General features: G+C 33.4%; 2 protein-coding genes across 6 annotated transcripts; both read right to left on the reverse strand.

Annotated features, from left to right (window-relative positions):
* Positions 1–212: 212 nt before the first annotated feature.
* Positions 213–5,496, reverse strand: LOC25501059 (carotenoid 9,10(9',10')-cleavage dioxygenase 1). Its single transcript, XM_024772087.2, has 16 exons — positions 5,357–5,496; positions 5,199–5,248; positions 4,480–4,798; positions 4,120–4,190; positions 3,921–3,935; positions 3,670–3,781; positions 3,492–3,591; positions 3,302–3,364; positions 3,058–3,168; positions 2,673–2,857; positions 2,430–2,568; positions 2,167–2,284; positions 1,965–2,066; positions 1,334–1,579; positions 1,125–1,236; positions 213–559 (listed from the first exon to the last, which is right to left on the reverse strand). The coding sequence occupies exons 2-16, from the start codon at positions 5,201–5,203 to the stop codon at positions 530–532; spliced, it is 1,728 nt and encodes a 575-aa protein (XP_024627855.2). The 5' UTR covers positions 5,204–5,248; positions 5,357–5,496; the 3' UTR covers positions 213–529.
* Positions 213–24,211, reverse strand: LOC25501062 (carotenoid 9,10(9',10')-cleavage dioxygenase 1). Of its 5 annotated transcripts, XR_005643592.1 has the most exons (17): positions 24,076–24,211; positions 23,905–23,958; positions 23,329–23,647; positions 23,017–23,087; positions 22,817–22,831; positions 22,544–22,655; positions 22,364–22,463; positions 22,193–22,255; positions 21,915–22,025; positions 21,525–21,709; positions 21,274–21,412; positions 21,010–21,127; positions 20,809–20,910; positions 20,134–20,379; positions 19,924–20,035; positions 19,702–19,810; positions 213–361 (listed from the first exon to the last, which is right to left on the reverse strand). XR_005643592.1 is itself a non-coding variant. In XM_039829229.1 (16 exons), exons 2-16 carry the CDS (start codon positions 23,907–23,909, stop codon positions 19,781–19,783), a joined length of 1,650 nt encoding a protein of 549 aa, XP_039685163.1. In that variant the 5' UTR covers positions 23,910–23,958; positions 24,076–24,211; the 3' UTR covers positions 19,591–19,780. The 5 variants fall into 5 exon arrangements, 4 of the variants coding, with proteins under 4 accessions (XP_039685163.1, XP_039685161.1, XP_039685162.1 ...); XM_039829229.1 differs by lacking the exon at positions 213–361 and having other exon boundaries at positions 19,591–19,810; positions 21,984–22,025; positions 22,193–22,246; XM_039829227.1 differs by lacking the exon at positions 213–361 and having other exon boundaries at positions 19,591–19,810; positions 22,193–22,246.
* Positions 24,212–26,047: the final 1,836 nt, after the last annotated feature.

The following is a 26,047-nucleotide window of genomic DNA, read 5'->3' on the forward strand; positions in this document are numbered from 1 at the left end:
TCAATAAAGCTTTAAATACAAGAATAATAACAATATTGAGTATACATTTGGAGAGCAAAAAGACATAGTTTTTTTGGAAAGTATACTTTCAAAATCACATCAAGATGCAATCAACTAAGTAAAGAAAAACAATATTATCTAATAGAGCAACCACTAACTAATATTACCATTCTTGATAAAAGTCACAAATAAGAGAATATGATAGAGAAAAGTAAAATGTAAATTATATATGAATAATGAGAATAAATTTACATCAAGAGTACACAAGACTTGTATTTGAGAAACTGTTTTAACTAACTAACTAACTAGTATAACTTTGGTAAAAAGAAAAGCTAATCAGTATAACTAACTGTTAGATCTAACAACTTGCTCCCCCTTACGATGTTATCTACTCGAGCAATCATTTCTCAAATAATAGAATAATGAGACCTTTATTCTATAATCAAATATTCAAAAAATATCCTACAAATATGTGTAAACAGATCGACGCAGCGTTGTACGGTGAAGTACGGTGAAGCTGTCAACATAGTTATAGTTTGGCTTGTTCTTGCAGTTGGTCCTGTGAAGAGAGTCATGAAGAAACAATTAACAGAATGCACTTGATTTATGTAGTATCAAATGAATGAATGTTCAAATATATCTAACTTTCTGATTTCTACACTATCTGATATAGGACAGAATAAACTATACTCATGAACTCATCTTTTCTAAAGAGAAAGACAAGAGTTAAGATAAAATGAAAGCAAATTACTTCTTTTTTAGCTATATATTTTCATATAATGTGCTTATTGTACTACATTTTGCATTTTCAAGATATGGTTTTCGAAAATTTCAAATCAGTCAAGTGACCAACTCTAATAAACTTGCATTCCATTGTTCATATTTTAGTGATGAAATGGGAAAGTACAAAAATAAATGTTCTATGCTGTTCCGCCCAAATCAATGCAAAAGAAAAGGGAGAGGATTGGATGGAATGGAATGCATTCTATCACGTCCCGATCTTTTCTGTTCTATTTGAAATGAATCAAATAATATAACCTTTTTATGATCCATTACATCTCTTTCAGCCAATCTAAACATAGTCTAAATAGAGAGGAAGAAATGCAAGGTGAAATAACACAAACCTCTGTCATAAAGAAGGAATGGAAACCATATGGAACTCTTTGAGGCAATTCTACAACTGCAACAGGATCTGCTGACATTGTTTTTGCATCTATGACATGTACGAACGATTTCCTGTGGTATTGTTGTTTAAACTCACTCTATTAGGGGAAAAAATCTAAAAAGAAACTAAAATTAAATCATTTCATAGTAAATATAGAGAATTTGGTACCTAGTATTCTCATCATGTACAAAAAAGATCAAGTATCCATCATCTTCATCGGAATCAGTTCCAGGGACGCGTGGGACATAAATAGGATCAGAGCAAAATGTTCCTTGTCCCAAGTCATAGATACCATGAACATTTCCTCCAATTTCAAGCTTTGTTTTGCCGAAATCAGGTTTGGCACTCAAATCAAATTTTACAATCCCAGTTGGAATGCTGTCTAATATGGTTCCATAAACATACTTCTGTTTCCTGATGAAATGATTATAGTAAAATACATGTTATGGACTTTTGGTAGACATGCATAAACATGTTATTATTCTGACTGTCTTAAAACATAATTAGAAAAGCGCATATCAGTGTTGTCGATCACAGATTGCGCAAAATAGGGTTAGTTTAATTTTCATTATGCAACAAAAATGCCATAGCACCTCTATTGCCACTATTTGATAACATTTTGTACTAAATAGTATATCACAAAAATAGCAACTTGCTCAAATTCCTCTACGCTATTCAACAATATTGAAATACGCACATAAGAAAAAAGAATATGACAATTAATATAGCAAATATCAAACTCACATCAGTATTATGCCTACCCTAATTTTCAACATGGAAAGTATAATCGTAATCTTACCTTCCGGTATATCTTTCATTCACCCTCGGAAAATCTACAGAAAATGCTGATAGTTTCTTTTGAGAAGCTTTACCGGTTTTCATGTTAAACCTCATTTCATACCTGGAAAGATTTCATTCAAATTATTCAATATGTGTAGACATAGAATAACATCTATCAAAATTTTGCTACATAAATTACAAATAAGAACAAGTCTTTTTACAATTGAGTTGAGAAACTTTCAAGTTTATCCTTGACATCCTCGCTGACCATATCCAAATCTAGATTATTCAGTCGGCACGTGATCAAAACAACTTGATCCTCCTCCTCCCAAGCATTAGCTAGTGAAAAAAAGTCATAGAAAAGGTTACAATTAACAAGTCAATCAGAATTAATGAATTTAAAGTACAAATAATACACTGCTCCTATTCTGTCTTGCATCAATCATCATATTATATAAGAGGAACTAAAAGCAAATAAACACACCATTATGGAATATGAAGCAATTTGGCAATTCAAACCATCTTATGAGCTTATCATCTTTAGCATATCGAGGTAGGACACCAAAACGAGCTTTCTTGGTTGAATCAAAAGAGAATATGAGTTTATTATTCTTCACCATTTCCTGAAAAATGGAATTCAATTCAAGATTCATTTGATTTCCATCAAGTGATATAATTAACAAATTAGTCTTTAGTCAGATTACATCAACAGAAAAACTTGACATACCTTTGGCCTAAAGTACACAGGAAGATCCATAAAAATTGCGTAATTTTCGGTTATGGCAAAGTCATGCACCATGATGGGATCTGATATTGTTATTGGAACAGGATCATACATATAACCATCTTTTGAAATTACTCTGTATGTGATATATGGTGGTGTTTGTGAATATCCAAATGTAAACATCTCCCCTGCACAAAAGATATTTATTTGCTCGAATGAGAACAAGTATGATGCACATACACCCCTAATAGTTTAAGAAAATGAAATTAATTGAATATGTGCCAATCTCAAAAATCAGACATGACATCAATCTGAGGTGCCGGAGCTACATATGAATTTTCCATTACATCAGTCAAGTTAATCACTTATGCGAAGATGATGGATTTACCAGTAAAAGGATCAACTTTTGGATGAGCGGTGAAATAATGGTCAAGTCTCTTTTCATAATCTAACATACCAAGTGTATGCAAATCACCATCTTCAAAAACTTTAATAGCATCTGCAAACTTCAAAACAACACTACTTGAGTTCTATAGCACATGTAGTAAATACACACTGCAAAATTTAGAATACATACTGAGTTCTATGTAATCCACGGCATTTCAGATATAATAGAAACGAAAAGTACTAACATGGTTTGTCTCGTTCTGAGAGCGCTAGAAGCTTCCCATTGTGATATACAAGACCTGTATTTGCTGAAATGGGACATACATTAAGAAACATTATGAAACACTATTTGATTGTACTGAAAAAAGTGCAGAATGTAAAAAAAAGTTCTAGGATTTTGAATTTGACAAAAAATTACCTAGTTGAACAAGTTACCTGTTCCAGTTCCATAAGAAACATCAAGTATTTTCAACTTTTCTCTCAACGTTTGTATGGTAACCATTAAAAGTCCAAGTAGACCCTTGACATCTCCAATCTGAAAAGGACATACAAGAAGTAATATCTTTAGTATATTCATCACTAAGCTTCTATATTTTTCACTTTCTTTTCATACCTTCATAAATTTACAGCCTCCAAAGTATTCTTCTTGTTTAAGGCGAGAAGTTCTCACAAAATGGGAAACATATGTAGCTTTTCCATCTTTGATACGCAAACCATGAATCATTCTGCAATTCATTGATACCAAAATTGTAAGGTATTCTGCATTAAATTTTTATACCGTGCTTAATCAAGCATCAAATATTGCTAACTTATTGATATGAAAAATCCATTAATAACAAACTTGAAAGGAAGAGAATCACGCACCCATCTCCATCAAACCTGCAAAAAATAGAAATGGAAAGCTTGATATGAGTCCAGATAAACTTAAATACCAAACCTTCCTAAAAGTAACTATATGTAAATGAAAATCAACTTACACCTAGATCTGTGCAAGTTCTCATGCTATGCTGTTGAATTTAAATCATATAACTATACAAGGAAAAAAAGACAAGACAAAGTTTACCAATGATATCCAGCAACGGGAGAAAACTTCGGATTAGGTCCCACCCTAACAAACTCTCCATTCAAGCAATCCTGCAATAGACTTCAAATGGTTAGTGATGAGTGACAGGACCTGATATTGTTCTAAATGTCAGATTGCATTACAGGTAAACATTAATCTGATTCACAAGAATAAAGATATACAATAAACACAAACAATGATTCCACGATATATATTTGAACATCTAAAAATCGTGATTAATGAGTTGCGACACTTTATATACTCATTAACCACATATTTGAACTATATCAACCATTTAATTTGTTGTCAAAGAAACACATCTCCAACAACATTAACAAAACAACCAATTATGTCACTAACCGGAAGGTGTCCCTTAACAGGAAGATCCTTAATAGGAGGTGTCTCATCTTGAACAGGTGCAAAATTACCAGCAAGCCAATGATGACAAAGTGAAGAATCATAAAAGAATTTCACAACAAGCTTTTCCAACAAGTCAACAGCTTTTGAACTGAAACATTTTCTTGGTTTTGGTTCCACTTTCACAATCCCTCGTCTAAGTGAAAATGATTTGATCTTTACACAAATGGGTTTGTGAGAATGGATAGTAGTAGTGCTAAACTTGAAGACTTGGCTACCACGGTAACTTCTCAAGGTGTTTAACATGTTACTACTTATGTTACTGCATGTTAAAATAAACTTACTTTATTTACAGTTCAGTCCATTAAACTCTAAAAAATATGGAAAATGGGCATTGGAAATTGTGTGTATTTATTTCTTAAAAAGTTAGAAATTAATTTTTCATAATAAATATTTGCTATTAATAGAATTCTTAACATGTGCCTTAAGGGCACCAAGTTAGTATGACCCAAAAAATATTTAATAAACTAAATTTTTTAATTGATTTACACTCTTGGTGTACACATGCATTCGATCGCAACTTATCATATTCATATAGATATTAGTAGAGATATTTTACGTAATAATAAAGTAAATGACATAATTGTAAGATATGACGGAATGTATGTGTAAAAGTTTTTTTTATCAACAGCGAGTACGAATTAAATTCCAAGCAAAATTACCTCATGAGCCTGTTATCTTAATTTTCAATTTTATATTTGGCATTGTTTACCTACAAATTCATGTAAAAACATAATAGGATTAAGTTGAAATAAGATAAAATAGAGGAGCTAGTAACTTGAAATGAAAAATTTAGATATGTGGAGGAAGGTTTGCCAACCTAGATGTAAAGGGGGCCTCGGTGTTAGAGATATTAGATTGGTTAATGTTAGCCTCTTAGCTAAGTGGTGGTGGCGGCTCCTACAAGATCAATCGTCTTTGTGGAAAGAGGTGCTTGAAGATATTTATGGACCTAGGGTGAGTTCTAGGACCATGATGGTGGGGAGAATTGGCCGGCTTATGCTTCAAGATGGTGGAAAGATTTGATGAGTTTGGAGGAGGTGGGTAGGGTTAGGTGGTTTCCAAGGGAGTTGATTAGGAAGGTGGGTGATGGTAGGAGCTCGTTTTTTTGGAAGGACGCTTGGGACTCTAGTGTGCCTTTAAGGGAGTCTTTTCCGCGCGCCTTTTTTCCCTATCGCTTGCTCAAGATGGGATGCGGGGATTTGTGGGATATGAATGCGGAGGGGGTGAGATGGAGGTTGTATTGGCGTAGACTAGAGTTGTTTGAGTGGGAAAAGGAGAGGCTCCTTGAGCTTTTGGGACGGTTGGAAGGGGTGGTCCTAAGGTACTGGGCGGATATTTGGGTGTGGAAACCGGATAAAGAGGGAGTTTTTTCTGTTAATTCTTGCTATTTTCTACTTCAAAATTTGAGGCTTTTAGAAGATCGGTTGAGCTATGAGGAGGAAGTTATTTTCCGTGAGTTATGGAAGAGTAAGGCGCCGGCAAAGGTATTGGCTTTTTCGTGGACTTTATTTCTAGATAGGATCCCGACTATGGTGAACCTTGGGAAGAGAAGGCTACTGAGGGTGGAAGATTCTAAGAGGTGTGTGTTTTGTGGGTGTCAAGACGAAACGGTGGTGCACCTATTCCTTCATTGCGATGTCATTTCTAAAGTTTAGAGGGAGGTGATGAGGTGGTTGAATTTTAATCTTATTTCTCCTCCAAATCTATTAATTCATGCGATTTGTTGGTCTAGAGAAGTAAGAGCTAAGAAGCTTAGACAAGGGGCGTGGTTGATTAGGCATGCGGTGGTTTGGTTGTCTCGTAATAGTTGTATTTTTAATAATAAGATTATTGAGGTGGAGGAAATGGTGGATCAAATCAAAGTGTTGTCGTGACAATGGAGTTTGGCTAGATTGAACATTGCGACGTGTTTATTCTATGAGTGGTGTTGGAATCCTCATTTTTGCCTTGGTGGGTGATTCGCGGCTGTGGTTTTGGTCCGGACAGAACTGTATAGGTTCTGCTGTATTTTCTAGTTTTTTGGTTTTGCTGGGTGCTGATAGCAGCAGTTCCTGCGGCAGTTTTGGTCCGGACAGAAGTGTTAGTTTTTTCGTTCCCTGTTTGTTTGTTCAGGTGCAGGGCCTGGCTTTGGTTCCTTTTTGCCCGGTGTTCTCTTCCTGAGAATGCTTTGTTGTTGGCCTAATAAATTTATCAGCTGTTTAAAAAAAAAATAATGAAAATAATTTTACCTATAATACAATATTGGAAGAAACAAAACAGTGGAAAAATCTAATTAATCTTGGAATACTATATGAAAATATTAATATTGATAAAGTACATTGCATGGTTTGCATCATTTTATGAAGATGCAAATGTTTGCTTGTCCTTGGCATTCAAATGTTCGGTCTCATTTATAGAGATATATAAGCAATTTGATGATTTGATTTGAAGTCAGTGTCATTTAATGCCTAGCTGGCCTATCTTCAACACTTGGCAACTCGACATAATAATTTTGGAACTATTTGGCAGCTTAAAACCTAATTCCTTACAAAAAAAAATTTATCTTTTTTATTTTTATTTTTTTTATTTTTATAAATAAGTCAGTTATTAGGGAACCGAAGATATATAATATATCAAAGGATGTTTATTGGTTTGAGTATCTTGTTTAACCTGTTGAACCAAACTAATTCAATATGAGTAATGTTAACAACACTTTTTTTTGAACATTTACTCACTTTCTTATTGGTTTACATTGATTTCATCCAATAAAAGAGTGGGTGTTAGAGAGAGTGTTGAGAAGTGGATGTTACTAGCATTCCTCAACTCAATATATATTTCATTTGAATCCGTTCAATTTAAGATTTGACCCGAATCAACTTGCATTAGAGATATAGATTAGTGGCATATTAGTCCTAGTAGAGAGTAGTATAAATAACTTGTAACCACCCCATTAGAGGGTTACTTTCACTCATTTGTAGTATTCCATTTCTATCAATACAAAGTGTTCGTTAGTTTTCTCTCCTTCTTTCCATGGATGTCATGTTTCATAACATGGTATCAGAGCGCTATGGAGATAGCGATTTTGATCCAGTTTCTAATGAAGAAGATGATTATGATGGTGATGACGAAGAAGATCTTGAAGCTCCCGCATCAGCAACCTCGCATTCTTCAGCTTCGCAAGTTTTAGTTATTTTCAATAGTTCTGGTAATTCAGTTTCTACTCCTCCTCCTTCACCATGGATCGCACCAGTCATTGAAGGATTCACCATCAAGGTCGGTGACATCCCTAGTTTTCTGGATGATTCGTGTTGCATCGATCACGAATCCGCGTTTGATGCTTCAGATAAAAACCAGAAGATGCAAGATCGTGATTCAAAGTTAATTGTTTCTGCCAAATCCAAAAATTCGACAAATCGCGACTCTGAGTTCACAGTTTCTGAACCCGCGATCAGGAATTTGAAGCATCTCATCATCGATACCTTTATCATATGCTTTACACTTGTTTACGGTGTTTTCTGCTTTGCCGGAAAATAGGAACCAATTGCTTCTGCCGTCAACAACAAGATTCAAATTTTTCAGTTACATGACAAATTTATTGTCGATTTCGATCCAGAAGGAAATCTTTGTGGTTCGTTGCCCTCTTCTCTGTCAATTTCAATTTTATTCTTGCCCTTTGTTGCTTGCAAAGCCTCTACACGGATTCGATTGTGGTGGTTTCCCTGGGATAGAGGAAAGAAAAGCTTCTTTTCGATCGATTTAACACAAGCATTTGTTCAACAAGCTCCTTTTTGGTTCAGAATTTCGATGCCTAAGGTTTATGTTAGAATGATGATCGAGTTTTGGATGCAATCACTTGTGTAGAAAGTTGTTTGCAGAATCATGTTACAAAAGCTTTACAACATCACGTTTTCGTTTCCCTTGCAGAAGCGCGTTTTGACGCGATTTTTTGTTCCGTCTTCGTTTGTGTTTTGTTCTGTTCAGAATCGTGTTTGGATTTTCTTCACAGAAGTGTGTTTCAGAATTTTGTTTTCAATAAGTTGATTTTGGAAAAAGCGTGTTTCAATTAAGTTGTTTCAGAAAAGCTCGTTTTGCAAAAGTGCTTCTAGAGAGGCTGTTTGAAGAAGTTCGGGATCGAGAAGGAGAAGAAGCGTGTTGTGGTCTCAGTTTCAGATTCTCAGGCTTCTTCTCACTGCTTGGGCTTGGGCCTCCTGAAGATCGGGGTTCTGTTACCGCATTGTTTCTTACTTGGTTTACCCTTTTTTCTTATTGTTTAACATGTTCAAATCTAAATTGGTTTGGTTTGGGTAACATGTTCATGAATTCAAATTTGAGTATATGTGAACCCGATCCGTTCAGAAAGAATGTGACTTTAGACTATTATATGTTGATTTGAAAGTGTTTCAAATTAATTCAAATGTAAAAATTTGAAATTGTAAAAGTTATTCTAAATATTGAAATTTTCATAAGAAAAAATATTGGATAGATTTAGTGGAAGCACACTTCGAATAGTGTATTGTGATAGATTTGAACGTATAAGAGATGGATTGAGAAGCCATACAAATAATCTCATGAATCCTGTTGTAAATTCGATGAAAAATCACACCAATAAGAAACTTGATGTGTGGAGCAAGTGATAATCAAGCAACCAAAACAAAGTGTATGGAAGTTATAAACACAAGCCAAAAGTAGAAAACAGTGAGAGAAAGAAAGGGAGAACACAAAGAATTTGTTTACCCAGTTCTGTCCAAATTGACCTAGTCTGGGGGAGAGAGCAGCCCTCTGTTTCACTATAATGATGAGTAACTTTACAAAAGAGATATAATGGGCTGCAAGAATAAGTCTCCCGCTTAATTCTACCCAAAGCCCCAATCTCTTCCCGTAACCAAGAAACTCAATCCTAATAGTGTTTCCCAAGGTGAATCAACCCTCAAACCCTAGTGTTTGTTGTCAAGAGACAAACTCTATACAAACCCTAGTTTTGTTGTTGCCTTTCTAAACCCTTGTTTCATCCCCCTCTATCTCAAGGTTTACTCTGATACAAAGTCTATATTTATAGTAAAAGTATCCCTCATAAATTGGAACAAAATCTCAGCCCAAAAATATGTTTATGTATATTTTCTGCTGGCAAATTCGGGTCCCGAATTCCTCCATTCAGCCACCGATTTTTTCCGAACCAACAGACAAAAAACATCACTCAAATTCAGGCCCCGATTTTGACAGATTCAACAAACTTTAATTTCTCCAATTTTTAGTCATTTTCACAACAAATCCAATGATCCAAGTCAAATCAACTCGCTCATCACTGGATTGGATAGGGTTGGGGTTTAATGGAGAAAATATTAGTTATTTTGACCCAACCTAAATTTTATTAAAATTGATCGAACCCGACTTGTGAACATCTATAAATAAATCACAGTGATAGATCTTTTTTTATAGGACATGTTAAGAATTCCACAAATAACAAGTATTTATTGATTTTTTTTTAATCTTTAAAAAAATAGATTGACACAATTTTCAATATATAAATTATATTTTCCATATAACTAAAGTGTATTTTTTTTGTTGATGTAATAGTAAAAGCCTATTTTAACTAATGTTATAATCTTGTCAAAAATAAAACTAATGTTATAATGAAGATATATATGACAGAAAGGAATACGTTACAGGGTTACAGCAAACACATGCTCCCTCTAATCTCAAAAATGAAAAAAAAAAAAACTAAACTCACATTGATTAAATGTTAATTAACCTTAAATTAGTTGAAAGTTACTATTATTCTAGATCTTAAACATGATATTTTTTTTATGGAGAACATGAGATTTTGTTACTTGTATTTAAGACCTAAATAGTAGTGGTATATTAATTTATGGTGATTTTGAATACACAATTGACCACCTGAAGGCTATCTAGAATATAATTTAGTTTTAAAAATATTTGATTCCTTCTAGAATATTTCCACTCAAAATATCAAGTAAGATTAGCTACTGTAAGAAGTTTGAAAAAATGAGCCTTTATATTTTTGGGAAAAGACAAAATGATTGTGAATTATCTTAATAAGTTGGCAACTTCAATTACATCAAAATAAAGAAAACTTTAAAATAGGGGAAATGAATTGAAAAGAAATTAAAATGACAAGATGAACATAAAGTGAGAAAAATCCATAGAATTTAAGACAAGAACATGAATAATTGAATTAAAATAGTTGGGAATGAATTTGGATTCTCTCCTCTTTTCTTTAATTATCATTATCAATTGTGCATTGATTTGTTGGTCCGTTTATGGTTAGAATGATTAGACTTTAGAGCAACCTTTTTTTTTTTTTTTTGAAGGAGACTTTAGAGCAACCTATAGACAAAAGAAAGAAAATTGCAATTTTGGTTTTCCTATTTGATAAAATCTTGATTTTTTAGTCTCTATTTTTGATTGCACAATTACGGTCTCTCATTATAAAAATTTGTCCAACTCATGATTTTTACCTTTTAATTTCATGAAGCAACGATATATGATTTAACATGAAAACAAATGGCTTAATCGCTAAGAGTCTTAAAAAACAGAGCGATAAATTAAGTTTTGATCAAGTATATGACGTCAAAAGAAGTTCAGTGTAATGATATAAGGGGTTAACATTGAACAATTTATTGTTTGTGTCATCAAATTGAAAGGTTAAAATTGTAGATTGAGCAAAATTTTGAAATTTAGGATCAAAATTGCATTTGATTAAATATGAGGAATAATATTTGTACAATTATTTTTTAGGCAATATTTTTTTCCCTCTTCATTTGAGACAAAAACGATAGAGAGAGTAATTTTCTATAACATCTTTGTATCATTCAATTTATAGTAGGTGGATTAGAGAGCTGCTCTCTATATGTAGGTTAAATTTGTCAAATGGAATAAATAAACTAGTACGTCTACCCGTGCGGTCAAAAATAGTAAAAAACGTAAGTTGAATCAGTCACAAATGGTAAATGTGGTAATTGTTTGTTTTTGCTAAAATATAGTTTATGTAATATGGTAAATTTGGTGAATACATGTAATATAAGTTTGGTAATATCTGGTTTACTTCGCCACGGAATTGATAACACAACTCTTTGTTATAGAACCGTAACGGAATATAATAACTTAAAACGACAGTTAATAATACTGTAAATGTGGCTACGACAATATAGCATAACAACTTGGATTAAAAATTTAATTCTATAGACTTGAAATATATGTATAAAAGAATTAGGCAAAAAATTGCATTGATATCAAAGCAAGGAGAATTAGCGGTCAAGAATATTCTCATCAGTTAACTCAATAACAGTTTTCCAATGAATTTACCAAGACTGAAGCATATAATATTGCAGCTATAGTTCCATCAAAATAAAATTTCAAAACATCAAATAAGTTCATATGTATATATTAAAACAACTTAACGCGATCCATCCAATTTAAGGGGAATGTGTCTTACATGATAGGGGTATTGATGGACCAAGCAGCACCATTCTATGTTATCAGAATCGTTCACGGTGGTCTATTGATTCGTTAGGAGCTGCGGTGAGATGGCGGCTCAACCGCTTCCTGGTTTTGAACCCAAGTACCTCTTTTTTGTTGCTCAGCCCCACCATTCAACTTCATTTGGTTCCACTTTATGCTGTTAATAACAATTTTATAAGAAATTCAGAATAAATATATAAAATTTCATCTATAAGTTAGAAAACAATGTGAATTAGTCATATAAAAGAATGATTTTGAATAGAGGAGGGATATATTGTCGCTGGTGCGCCGGAGACATTGGATTAATGTTGCTTAACTACATCATCTTGTCACCGGAAAATACATAATCAAACGTGGAGAAGAAATTTAACGCATAGATGGAAGTCTCAATCTAAATCTCAGATGTCAAAAACTGATCAATCTACAATTTTAAAGATACACTGTGCATGAAGTAAAAAGAAAGAAACACAGGAATTCAAGTCACAAAATAAAGTTGTGTTTGAGCAGTGTGTATAATAATGGCCTGATTACACATAATTAGAAAAGAGTAATTCAATCGTACAGTGATAGTTTTGTAAGCAATTCAGTCTAACCACTTAAAACGCATCTTTAAAGGAAAAATCATAGGAATTCAGATCCAATTTGAGCTGGGAACACATCCAGTAATATCATAGTGATAGAGTTTTAAGATTTTGACAGACATACATAAAGCGACAGAATTATTCAGGAATCTTAAAATTCCAAAGTTTTATTGATGTGTACATTCAAAGCTAAGCTAAACTACCTTGGATAAAAAGAAGTTATAATGGGAAAGCTACCCCAAGGAACTACATGTGGCGGAAACATGGCCTAAATGAGACTGGCATAAGATTGTATTAGTGAAATGAGGTTTTTCTTATAGAAAGTGAAATGAATTCACATACACTCTTATGATTTTTCCTTTAAAATGCGTTTTAAGTGGTTAGAATAATAATGCATCCTTTATTTTGCAACATCAAAGAGGCGTCCATGAAGAATTTACAGATAATTAGACATTATACAATTACAGATCAGCCAATGACATGTTGGTATTAAGCATAAGTACAGTATTAATTTATACAGTTCTCAATTTGGTGATGCATTTTCAAGAGCATCAATTGCTTTACTCAATCAAATTACATATATAGAACTCAATCAAATCTTAAGATAAAATCCTACAACAGCAAATCATTCTCTATTTTAAAATAAAGCAAATTAAATGGCAATAAACCTTACAACAATTTCTTAAAATAAATCAACCAAATAGAGAACTGTCCAAAAATCAAGAGCATGTTGGCATTAAGCTCATATCCAATTCATTGTATACACATGAATCATTACCATTAACAAAATAATACACATCTATATAAAACTCTCACCTACATTTCAGATATCAAAGTCTACATGATATGGACACAGCTTCACCATTTTTTTTACATAGACAATTTGTAGTCATCTTCAATATTCGTTGGCATCTCGCAAGAAGCAGTTATCCAGTCATAAATGTGATCAACAAACATAAAAACATAAAGATTAAACAATTTCAAAATCCCAAATCAAAGTAACTATTCAGTAACCTTGTTAGAGAAAGTAATGAAATAGAAATTTTGGACTTGTTTGGTTGAAAGGGAGGCCACAACAGGGGAAACCCAAATATATCAAACATTAGTGTTTCAAAATTTCTCTGAGTACCCTCTTACAGTAAAATCCTAGAAAACCAAATTGCACAATCATATTCAAAAACAATAAGGAGAAAACCAAGGTTTCAATTGCTGGAAATAAAAATTGATATGTGAATAGGATAAAATAGCATTAAATTCAATGGCGCAACACAACACAACACAACAGGAAGAACAAAACAAAAAACCCTAAAAAATTAGAAATGGTTAAAGGAAGAACAAAACAAACCTATCACTGGGATACCGTCGAAGAGGTGTTTGATTTTTCAACGGAGAGGACATGGTGGGAATGGTGTGGTTGATTTCTGATTTGCAACAGGGGTGTTTCTGATTATGATTCATCCAATCACGTGACCCTCCACATCCACATCTTCGTAAACAAAAAGTACCTTAAGCCCAAAATTCTCCTTAGCAAGCATTCTCACGGTGGTCGCAGTTTCTCGCAGCTTCTCGCCGCTTCACCGAATCATCTTCCTCATGCAAATCCTTCACATGCCGCTTCAGTTCCTCCGATGCTTCTTCCTTCTTCTCCGCCTCCGCCATGTTCAGAAGATCGGAAAGCTTCTCCAATTTCACATTCGGTTTCGAGATTTGATTCGGTTTCACATTCGCATTTGGGTACCAGAGAGAGTAGATGGGAAGGAAACGTGGATTGGGAAATTGAGAAGGGGAAAAAAATGACAATTGAGAATGATTAAGATTTTTTTTTTTTTTTTGAAGAAGAAGAAAGAAGGATGAATGATGGAAAGGGTTTCAAGGAAAGGAGTATTTTACGATCTGTGTTACAATGCTTTCTTTTTCCAGTGTTAGAAGATAGTGGAATGCATCATTGGAAATAGCTCATAATGGAAATGTGGGATTTGAATTTCAAATTTTTGGAGCCAATTTTTTAGGTTTAGGGTTATGGAATTAGGGTTTGTATGTTTCCTAGGATTAGATATAAAGGATATTGATTCAGTTATGCATGTGGTGTTGCTTAGATTTAAGTCTCTTTGTTGTTATTGTTGTTGTTGTTGTTTGAGACTACTTTACTCTTTTATTAAAATTTTCTTTGCTCCAAACATCTAAGTTTCGTTGGTCTGATTTTATTGTTCAAATTCACAACAACTATTTATTTTAATATAATATTATATATAAATTATTGTTGTATTATCAATATGTAAATTATATCCCAAATAATATATACTCACACATGTACATACATTTCTTAGAGAGAGAAAAAAAAACATATACATGCAAACAACCAAATCTCTTCGAGTAGAAGGTCTAATAGTTTAGAGACGAGAATTTCACATGTTATACATGATCTCTCTCTCTCTCTCTCTCTCTCTCTCTCTCTCTCTCTCTCTCTCTCTCTCTCTCTCTCGTGAATCGTTACCAAAACCCTAGTTTCTTCTCCTTCATTTATCAAAGAGGGGTGATTTAAGGTCAACTTTTGAGCCAAAATCACCTATGTAACTCGTTTTTTTATTTCCCTTTTATTGAAATAAGTGATTTTCACATCTATTTCGTTTTTTCGTTCGTGATTCTGTCGCCTTAGTGCGACGTTGTTTTGTTCTTTATCTTTCTGCGGCGTTGTTTGTCTTTCTTGTTTTATGCAGGTATTTCTTCAGTTCAGATTGTCAGATCAGCTTCGATACAGTGCATATTCAATCCATGACTTTGGTGTCGTCAATATTGCAAATCTAAATACATGAATATTCTGAAGACTTGAATATAATCATATACGTAGACTTTTAGTATCAAGAGTTCTTATTCGAAGACTACAATAAAAAAGAAGGTTTACTATCATCTATTATTTATTATTTTGGCCCCGTATAATATGTTTTTGGATTTGTCCCTAAGTCCAAGATAATGACATTTGTCCTAAATTAAAATAACTAATCTTATCATTAAGTAAGGTCCGCCGTAAGAATTAAGCTGCTTCATAATTTTCTTTTAAATAAATGTAAAAGTAATATAACCCTTAATCTTAGGCTTTGTTTGAAAGTTTGGATGGGAAAGGAGGGGAGGGCTTTAGAGGGTTGGAAATATATAGATAAATGAATAAAAAATTCACATTTTTTGAAAGAACAGTTTTTTAGAAAATGATAAATTAATACTTATGATTAATATACTTTTAATTTTAAGAATATTATAACAACATAGATTAAATTTGAAAAATTCATATAAACCCTTCATAACCCCCCAAAACCCTCCCCCAATACAATTTTTGAGTTCCCCAAATAAGGGGGATTTTTTATTATGAGTAAAAAATTAACCTTCAAAGTCCTTTCCTCCGAATGTCTTCTATTTCTTCCACTTGCTCCTTCATTTTTTCCAAAATCCTCCCCTCCAAACTCCCAAACAACGCATTAATCTTTAAACGGTGACTTTAAAAATAAGTTTAAAAATTTACAGGCATAGCACATAAAAGTTTAGTTGTAAGAGATAAAAAAAAGGATATAGGAAAATGCACAGTTCATCTTGTTCCGTTCACTTTGCAAATCACAAATTGGAAACTCTACTCCATCGTATAATTGTAGAATATGTACGCAGATTATGGTAGTGCAGGTGCAATGAGGTTGTCAACAAGTTCTTGAAGTTGATCCTGTCAAGAGAGCCAGAAGAAGAAGAAAATTAACACCATGCATTTAAATGTAAATTTAATTTATATTTACTGTGTGTGTAAATATGTTTTACACTAACATTCGGATCATTGAAAATATTTGACTTTTATTGTAACTTCTTTTAAAGTCGCATATTGATTGGTTGTGATTTATTGAGAGTATAATAACTTTTTATGGTAGTGTGTACAACCTCCAATCTCATATATACGTAAAGATTTTTTTTTTCATATTTACCGAATAATTAATGTATTGACTTTATAATATAGATCAAATACAATAGTTATTCAATGAATCAGAAGAAGAAAAAAAACATAGTGAAGAAAAGTGTTTGTTTACAGCTTTCTAAACTCAAAGATAACACACCAAGACTAAAATATACATGGAACATTTAGGTTTTGTTTGAAAGTTAAGAGGGATTGGAAGAAACAGAAGCGAACGAAATGGAGAGGAAGGTAGCATACCTAACTCCCAAACTTGCATGGAGGTTGATTTTTCTACCTAGGATTAAAAAACCTCCCTAATTTGATGGAACTCAATAAATTGGAAGAAGACTTGGTTTTGGTTTTGGAGGGCTTCAAAAAATTGTTTAAATTCTTTCGGTTTTTTAGGTAAAAGACTAATGTAATATTAGGGCAAGGATTCTCTAAAGTGAATAAAGTGTAAAGTCAGAAAATCAAGGGTTGTTATTTTAAACAACTCAGATTTGTTGTTATCATGTACCAACAATATGTACTTTTAATTTATTAATTAACGGTTGATATTGCTCAATTTACACTTTAAAGTGAGTTGCTCACTTTAAAGGAGTTGAATCAATGATAAAATGAAAGGGAAAAAAAATTGTTTCGGTCTATTTTATAGAATAGGCAAAAAATTTTTCTCTTCATGGCAATAATACATGCACAAGGCAACCCGTAGCTTGTCTTTTGCACACAACCACAATCTTCTTTAGCAAAGCCGAATGTCATGGAGCGTGTTAATTCGTCATTGATAAAATCCAATGCGGCTTTAGATACATAACCCTCCAACTCAGAGAATAAAAAGTGTCTTTTGTATTTGTGTTCCATGACAATTATGTTCCTCCCAAAACTTCCTTGTATTGCACCTAACTGGATAGCCAACATTTTGTCTATTTCGTCCCAACATGATGCTAAATCTCCCACACTACTCCTCAAATATTTTTTCAACTTTCCATGAGCCGATTCAACAATGTTGATGTTTCTACACCCTAGATGCAAAACTTTATTCCACCATGCCCTCACAAATTTCTTCTTAACGACATTCAAAATTGTAGTTTTAACATATGCAAGGAACTTTGGAAATGGTTCACATACATCTTTGAATTTCAATAATGCACTTGCATATGAATCCTCCGTAGGAGATTCGACCACATCTTTCCAAACCCTCATGATTTTTTTCAACAACATAACAATGCTTCTCCTCCTTCGTTTCCTTCACTTCTTTCTCAACAACTTTTGCATCCTTAGGCTTCACTTTGACTCTACAATCCGTGATGCACTTAACTTTTACATTCTTCTCAATATGAAAATAATAAAGTATAACTCTTGTTTCAGGGAGAACTTTGACAACAACATTCTTCAAAGGGTTGTGCCTATCGGTGACAACCACCTTAGGCATGTTTAGTTTTGAGGTCAAAAGACCAACCAACATTTCAAGTGCCCAAGTAAAGTTGTCCTCTGGTCAAAGGAAAGAAAGTCAAAACCAACTGAATATGTCATTTTGGTAGAGGTGACACCAATAATCTCAAATAGCGGCATTCGGTAGAAATCGGTGTTGTAAGTGGAGTCCATGACCAAAACGGTCGAAAAAGTGTTAAACATATCAACCGACTCCGGATGAGCAAAAAATATATCTTTAAGAGTGGTTTCATCACTATTTGATCTTGTGAAATAGACATATTAATGCTCCTCCAACATTGAAATCAAGTATTGCATCTCTGTCTTGTCACCTCTTATCCCCTTGCGCCATCTAGTTCGCGTATTGTACACTTGTTTGATGGTCGTCAAACCTTCTTTGTTTTCTCCTTCAAATCATTGAGAATATTCCTAGGCACTGCCAAGCTCTTTGTCATGTCGATAATTCTTTTCTTCTCCTCCTCTTTTATTCTACCCGCAAGAAGGTGGCCGACTAACTTTGACGCCAACTCATGGTTGTGAATTCCACAAAGCATTGCAATCCATCAATCATTTGTATCCTTTTTAAAGAAACCACACAACCTAAACAAACATTCACATTTCCTTGAGCCCGTGCCTTGAAGGTTTGGTTTCTTCCTCATCTTTGGTGGTTTGTATTCACCATTCCTTTCACATTGCATCGTCAAAGTTGACCTTTTTAAACTAGATTTATCTATAGATATAGTAAATCCAGCATTTGCCGCTTGTCGAAGAACCTAACCAAGTAAATCATCTCGCTCTCGCCATATTTCATTTGTTAAAAAAAATGAGGCGGTGTCTACTTCAATACCGCGAACTTTGGCAACACCGGTAGGTACCGGTTTAGGTTTTTCTTCAATGTGAGCTTGAAAGGGAATTTTGACTTTCAACTTCACATTTACGGTTGGTTTGACATCACCCGAAGCTTCGCCCGAAACTTCAGAAACCAACAAAATCAAATGAGTTTAGATGATACATTACCTAATATTTGATGCTTGATGAGTGTAGAAACTTACTTCCCCACGATTTGCAATGATTTGAAATGAAGAATTTGACCCAAAAATTTGCACTTTTTGAGTTTTTGGAGGTGGAGAGGGAAAGAAAATGGTGCTTAGAGTTTGGACTGATGGGTTTTGTACCAAAATAGTACAAACCCGTAGCGTGAGTTAAGTCACGCTGGGTCTATAACTTGCGTGAGTTAACCCACGCAACATGACTTAACTCACGTTAAAAGTACCAAGTATGACTTAACTTACACGGGGATATTTCGTCCGTTCAGTTGAGAGTGAGTGTTATTTAATGAGAGAAGAGCAATTTTCGAAGAATGGTGGCTAAACCTAATAGAAGGCCAAATGCCGCATAATAAGAGATCCTCAAAATTTCACGAAGATACAATCAACTAAGTAAAGAAAAACAATATTATCTAATAGAGCAACCACTAACGTAATATTACCATTCTTGATAAAAGTCACTAATAAGAGAATATGATAGATTCTTCAAAAAAAAAAGAGAATATGATAGAGAAAAGTAAAATGCAAATTATATATGAATAATGAGAGAATAAATTTACATCAAAAGTACACAAGACTTGTATAGCCAATGAGAATAACGACTAACTAATGTAACTAACTAACTAGTATAACTTTGGGTAAAAAAATAATAATCAATATAACTAACTTTTACATCTAACAACTTGCTCCCCTATAAGATGTTATCTACTTTATTCTATTATCAAATATTCAAAAAATATCCTACAAAGATGTGTTAACAGATCGACGCAGCGTTGTACGGTGAAGCTGTCAACAAATTATAGTTTGGCTTGTTCTTGCAGTTGGTCCTGTGAAGAGAATCATGAAGAAACAATTAACAGAATGCACTTGAACAAAATGAGCATAGAAAATAGAGAGGAAGAAATGCAATTAGAAATAAGAAATATGAAGTAACACAAACCTCTGTAAGAAAGAAGGCATGGAAACCATATGGAACTCTTTGAGGCAATTCTACAACTGCAACAGGATCTGCTGACATTGTTTTTGCATCTATGACATGGACGAACGATTTCCTGTGGTATTGTTGTTTAAACTCACTCTATTAGGGTGAAAAATCTTAAAAATCTAAAACTAAACCATGTCATAGTCATAAATATAGAGAATTTGGTACCTAATATTCTCATCATGTACAAAAAAGATCAAGTATCCATCATCTTCTTCAGAATCGGTTCCAGGGACGCGTGGGACATAAATAGGATCAGAGCAAAAAGTTCCTCGTCCCAAGTCATAGATACCATGAACATTTCCTCCAACTTCAAGCTTTGTTTTGCCGAAATCAGGTTTGGCACTCAAATCAAATTTAACAATCCCAGTTGTAATGCTGTCTAATATGGTTCCATATACATACTTCTGTTTCCTGATGAAATGTATATAGTAAAATATATGTTATGGACTTCTGGTAGTCATGCATAAACATGTTACTTTTCTGACTCCATCTCAAAACACGATTAGGAAAGCGTGTATGGTAGCATGTAATGCTCTTTTACAAATACGTCAATGTTATCAATCGCAGATTGCACAAAATAGCAGTTGGTTTAAATCTCGCTATGCAACAAAGGTGCTATAGCACCTCTATTGCCACTGTTTGACAACATTTTGTACTAAATAGCATATCACAAAAATAGCAACTTGCGTATCGTGAACAATGTGTATACCAGCTATTCAACAACATAGAAATAATCACATAAGAAAAAAGAATATGACAATTAAAATAGCAAATATAAAACTGACATCAGTATTACGCCTACCCTAATTTTCGACATGGAAAGTATAATAGTAATCTTACCTTCCAGTGTATCTTTCATTCACCCTAGGAAAATCTATAGAAAATGCTGAGAGTTTCTTTTGAGAAGCTTTACCGGTTTTCATGTTAAACCTCATTTCATACCTGGAAAGATTTCGTTCAAATTATTCAATATGTGTAGACATAGAATGACATCCAGTAAAATTTGCTTCATAAATTACAAATAAGAACAAGTCTTTTTACAATTCATTTGAGAAACTTTCAAGCTTATCCTTGACATCCTCGCTGACCATGTCCAAATCTAGATTCTTCAGTCGGCACGTGATCATAACAACTTCATCCTCCTCCTCCCAAGCATTAGCTAGTGAAAGGAAGACATATAAAAGGTTACAGTGAACAGGTCAATCAGAATTAATGAATTTAAAGCACAAAATATACACTGCTCCTATTCTATCTTGCATCAATCATCATATTATATTAAGAGGAACTAAAAGCAAATAAACACACCATTATGGAATATGAAGCAATTTGGCAATTCAAACCATCTTATAAGCTTATCATCTTTAGCATATCGAGGTAGGACACCAAAACGAGCTTTCTTGGTCGAATCAAAAGAGAATATGAGTTTATTATTCTTCACCATTTCCTGAAAAATGGAATTCAAATCAACAATTCATGATTCATTTGATTTCCATCAAGTGATATAACTAACAAATTAATCTTTAGTCAGATTACATTAACAGAAAAACTTGTCATACCTTTGGTCTAAAGTACACGGGAAGATCCATAAAAATTGCGTAATTTTCAGTTATGGCAAAGTCATGTACCATGATGGGATCTGAAATCGTTATTGGAACAGGATCATACATATAACCATCTTTTGAAATGACTCTGTATGTGATATATGGCGGTGTTTGTGCATATCCAAATGTAAACATCTCCCCTGCACAAAAGATATTTATTTGCTCGAATGAGAACAAGTATGAAGCACATACACCCCTAATAGTTTAAGAAAATGAAAGTAATTGAATATAACATGTGTCAATGTCAAAAATCAGACATGACATCAATCTGAAGTGTCGGAGCTACATATGACTATTCGATCACATCATTCAAGTTAATCACTTATGCGAAGATGATAGATTTACCGGTATAGGGATCAAGTTTTGGATGAGAAGTGAAATAATGGTCCAATCTTTTGTCATAATCTAGTATACCAAGTGTATGCAAATCACCATCTTCAAAAACTTTAATAGCATCTGCAAAATTCAAAATAACAACACTTGAGTTGTATAGCAGAAGTGGTAAATACACAGGTCACATGAATCTTTTTAACCACTTTGTTCTATTTAGTCGACGACATTTCAAATATAATCAACAAGTTTATATCTTTCATCAAAGTATAATAGAAAGGAAAAGTACTAACAAGGTTTGTCTCGTTCTGATAGCGCTAGAAGCTTCCCATTGTGATATACAAGACCTGTATTAGCTGAAATGGGACATACATTATGAAACAGTATTTGATTGTACTGAAAAAAGTGCAGAATGTAAAACGGATTTTGAATTTGACAAAAAATTACTTAGTTGCACGAGTTACCTGTTCCAGTTCCATAAGAAACATCAAGTATTTTCAATTTCTCTCTCAAAGTTTGTATGGTAACCATTAAAAGTCCAAGTAGACCCTTGACATCTCCAATCTGAAAAGGACATACAAGAAGTATTATATCATTAGTATACTCTTCACTAGGCTTCTATATTTTTCACTTTCTTTTCATACCTTCATAAATTTACAGCCTCCAAAGTATTCTTCTTGTTTAAGGCGAGAAGTTCTCACGAAATGGGAAACATATGTTGCTTTTCCATCTTTGATGCGCAAACCATGAATCATTCTGCAATTCATTGATACCAAAATTGTAAGGTATTCCGCATTAAATTTTTATACCGTGCTTAATCAAGCATCAAATATTGCTGACTTATTGATATGAAAAATCCATTAATAACAAACTTGAAAGAAATATATATATTTGATTAAAGGAAGAGAATCGCGCACCCATCTCCATCAAACCTGCAAAAAATAGAAATGGAAAGCTTGATTTGAGTCCAGATAAACTTAAATACCAAACCTTCCTAAAAGTAACTATATGTAAATGAAAATCAACTTACACCTAGATCTGTGCAAATTCTCATGCTATACTGTTGAATTGAAACCATATAACTATACAAGGAAAAAGAAGACAAGAAAAAGTTTACCAATGATATCCAGCAACGGGAGAAAACTTCGGATTAGGTCCCACCCTAACAAACTCTCCATTCAAGCAATCCTGCAATAGACTTCAAATGGTTAGTGATGAGTGACAGGACCTGATATTGTTCTAAATGTCAGATTGCATTACAGGTAAACATTAATCTGATTCACAAGAATAAAGATATACAATAAACACAAACAATGATTCCACGATATATATTTGAACATCTAAAAATCGTGATTAATGAGTTGCGACACTTTATATATTCATTAACCATCTATGATCTATTATCAAAACAACCACTTATGTCACTAACCGGAAGGTGTCCTTTAACAGGAAGATCCTTTGTAGGAGGTGTCTCATCTTTGACAGGAGCAAAATTACCAGCAATCCAGTGATGAGAAAGTGAAGAATCATAAAAGAACTTCACAACAAGATTCTCCAACAAATCAACAGCTTTTGAAGTGAAACATTTTCTTGGTTTTGGTTCCACTTTCACAATCCCTCCTCCGATTGAACATGATTTGATCTTTACACAAGTGGGCTTGTGAGAATGGATAGTAGTAGTGCTGATGTTGAACACTTGGGTACCACGGTAACTTCTCAAGGAGTTTAACCTGCTACTACTTATGTTACTGCATGTTAAAATAAACTTACTTTATTTACATTTCAGTCCATTAAACTCAAAAATATTTCATAAACCAAAAAATTTAATTGATTTACACTCTTGGTGTACACATGCATTCGATCACAACTTATCATATAGATATCATTAGAGATATTTTATGTAATAATAAAGTAAAGTGACATAATATTAAGATATGACCGAATGTATGTGTAAAAGTTTTTTTTTTTTACTAACGGCGAATACGAATTAAATTCCAAGCAATACCTCATGAGTCTGTTATTTTATGTAATTTCCAATTTTATATTTGGCCTTGTTTACCTACAAATTCATGTAAAAAAAATAATAGGATTAAATTGAAATATGATAAAATAGAGGAGCTAGTAACTTGAAATTAAAAATTTAGATATAGTAAAAGACAAATAAAAATAATTTTACCTATAATACAATATTCGAAGAAACAAAAACAGTGGAAAAGATCTAATTAATCTTGGAATACAATAATACTATATGAAAATATTGATATTTGTAAAGTTCATTGCATTGTTTGCATCACTTTATGAAGATGCAAATGTTCGCTTGTCCTTAGCCTTCAAATGTTGGTTCTCATTTATATAGATCTTGGTTGATAGAGATAAGCAATTTGATATTTGATGATTTGATTTGAAGTCAAATACTTATTTTGGTGATTGAAGTCAGTGTCGTTTAATGCCTAGCTGGTCTATCTTCAACACTGGCAACTCAGACATTAATTTTGGATCTATTTGTCAGCTTAAAACCTTTTTTTACAAACAAGGAGAATTCTAACTAATGCCTATTGGTTAAACATTCAAAACAATTAAGTTTTTATGAAAAAATTATGCAATCATTACTTAATTAAAAATAACATCTTATATTTCTAAGACAAAAATTTTATTTATAGATTCCTTAATCATTGCCCTGAGGAAACTGGTTAACAAGACCCATAAATCAATTGTTAAGGATGACAGAAGTAATATATATATATATATATATATATATATATATATATATATATATATCAACGGATGTTTATTGGTTTGGGTATCTATTTAATCCGTTGACCAAACTAACTCAACCTATATTTGAATCCGTTCAACTTAAGATCTAACTCAAATCAACTTGTTCAAATCTAAATTTGTTTGGTTTGGATAACAGGTTTATGATTCTGAATTTGAGTACATGTGAATTCGATCCCGTTCAAAAGAAATGTGACTTTAAGACTATTATATGTAGATTTGAAAGTGTTTCAAATTAATTCAAATGTAAAAAATTTAAATTGTAGAAGTTATTCTAAATATTGGAATTTTCATACGAAAAAATATTGGATAGATTTAGTGGAAGCACGCTTCCAATGGTGTATTGTGATAGATTTTGAACGAATAAGAGATGGATCGAGAAACCATACAAATAATCTCATGATTCCAATGATCCAAGTCAAATCAACTCGCTCATCACCGGATTGGATTGGGTTGGGGTTTAATGGAAAAAATATGAGTTTTTCGACTCAACTTAAACTTGGTCAAAATTGATTAAACCTGGCTTGTGAACATCTATAAATAGATCACAATGATAGATCTTTTTTTATAGGACATGTTAAGGAATCCACAAATAACAAGTATATTTATTGAAAAAATTAATTTTTAATCTTTTAGAAGGTGTTAAGCAATCGGAAAAGGGAGGAAATATTGGGTCTGAGGATGCTGGGAAGAAGCAAATTGATGTGGGACCCAAAACTGGGATGGTGGGGGACGTATCTGTTGAGGTGAGGGATGGCAAGGGGATTGGCGGGCAAGATAATGGTAATGGGAAGATGGTGCGGGAGGGTGGTAGGACGGGGGTGGATTGGGAGTGTGTTCTTCACAAGAAGCAACCTGTCGCAACGAAGTTGACAAGAATGTACAGGTCTAATAGTGACGACTTACAGTGGGCGCGGAAGGGAGTGCTAGCCAATGTGGTGAATGGCGAGGCGATCACGGTGGTTCAGAATCGAGTGGAGGATGCCGGTTTTGCGGATTTGGATGTTTTTCCTTTGGGAGCGGATAGAGTTTTTTTACGGAGTAAATCAGATAAGGATATAATGTCTATGTTGGGGTAAGCTGAGGAGTTTTTTAATCATTGTTTTACAAATGTTATCCGTTGGGAAAAAGAAGTGGTCCCCTTTCGAAGGGGTGTGTGGCTGAGACTGTATGGTATTCCTCTACACGCGTGGAATGAGAAATTTTTTAAATTATGTGTCATGGATTGTGGGTCCTTTCTCCGCACGGATGACGTGTCTTTGGATAGGGGAAGATTCGATTATGCTCGAGTTCTAATATCAACGTCATCTTTAGAAATTGTGTCACGCGTGGAACGACTGTCGATTGATGGACAATTGGTGGACATAAAAATT

The sequence above is a fragment of the Medicago truncatula genome, chromosome 8, assembly GCF_003473485.1.
Source record: "Medicago truncatula cultivar Jemalong A17 chromosome 8, MtrunA17r5.0-ANR, whole genome shotgun sequence".
Classification (NCBI taxonomy): Eukaryota; Viridiplantae; Streptophyta; class Magnoliopsida; order Fabales; family Fabaceae; genus Medicago; species Medicago truncatula.

Bases quoted from the DNA above. Each gene is read 5' to 3' on its own strand.
- LOC25501059 (XM_024772087.2), bottom strand. The intron at 3,365-3,491 runs GTAACTTGTTCA...GTCCCATTTCAG, and splicing joins TTCTTATGGAACTGGAACAG to CAAATACAGGTCTTGTATAT. The intron at 2,285-2,429 runs GTGTGTTTATTT...TTTTTTCACTAG, and splicing joins TTGCTTCATATTCCATAATG to CTAATGCTTGGGAGGAGGAG.
- LOC25501062 (XM_013589610.3), bottom strand. The intron at 20,911-21,009 runs GTAAAAAGACTT...AAATCTTTCCAG, and splicing joins GAAAGTTTCTCAAATGAATT to GTATGAAATGAGGTTTAACA. The intron at 20,380-20,808 runs GTAAGATTACTA...ACATTTCATCAG, and splicing joins AATGAAAGATACACTGGAAG to GAAACAGAAGTATGTATATG.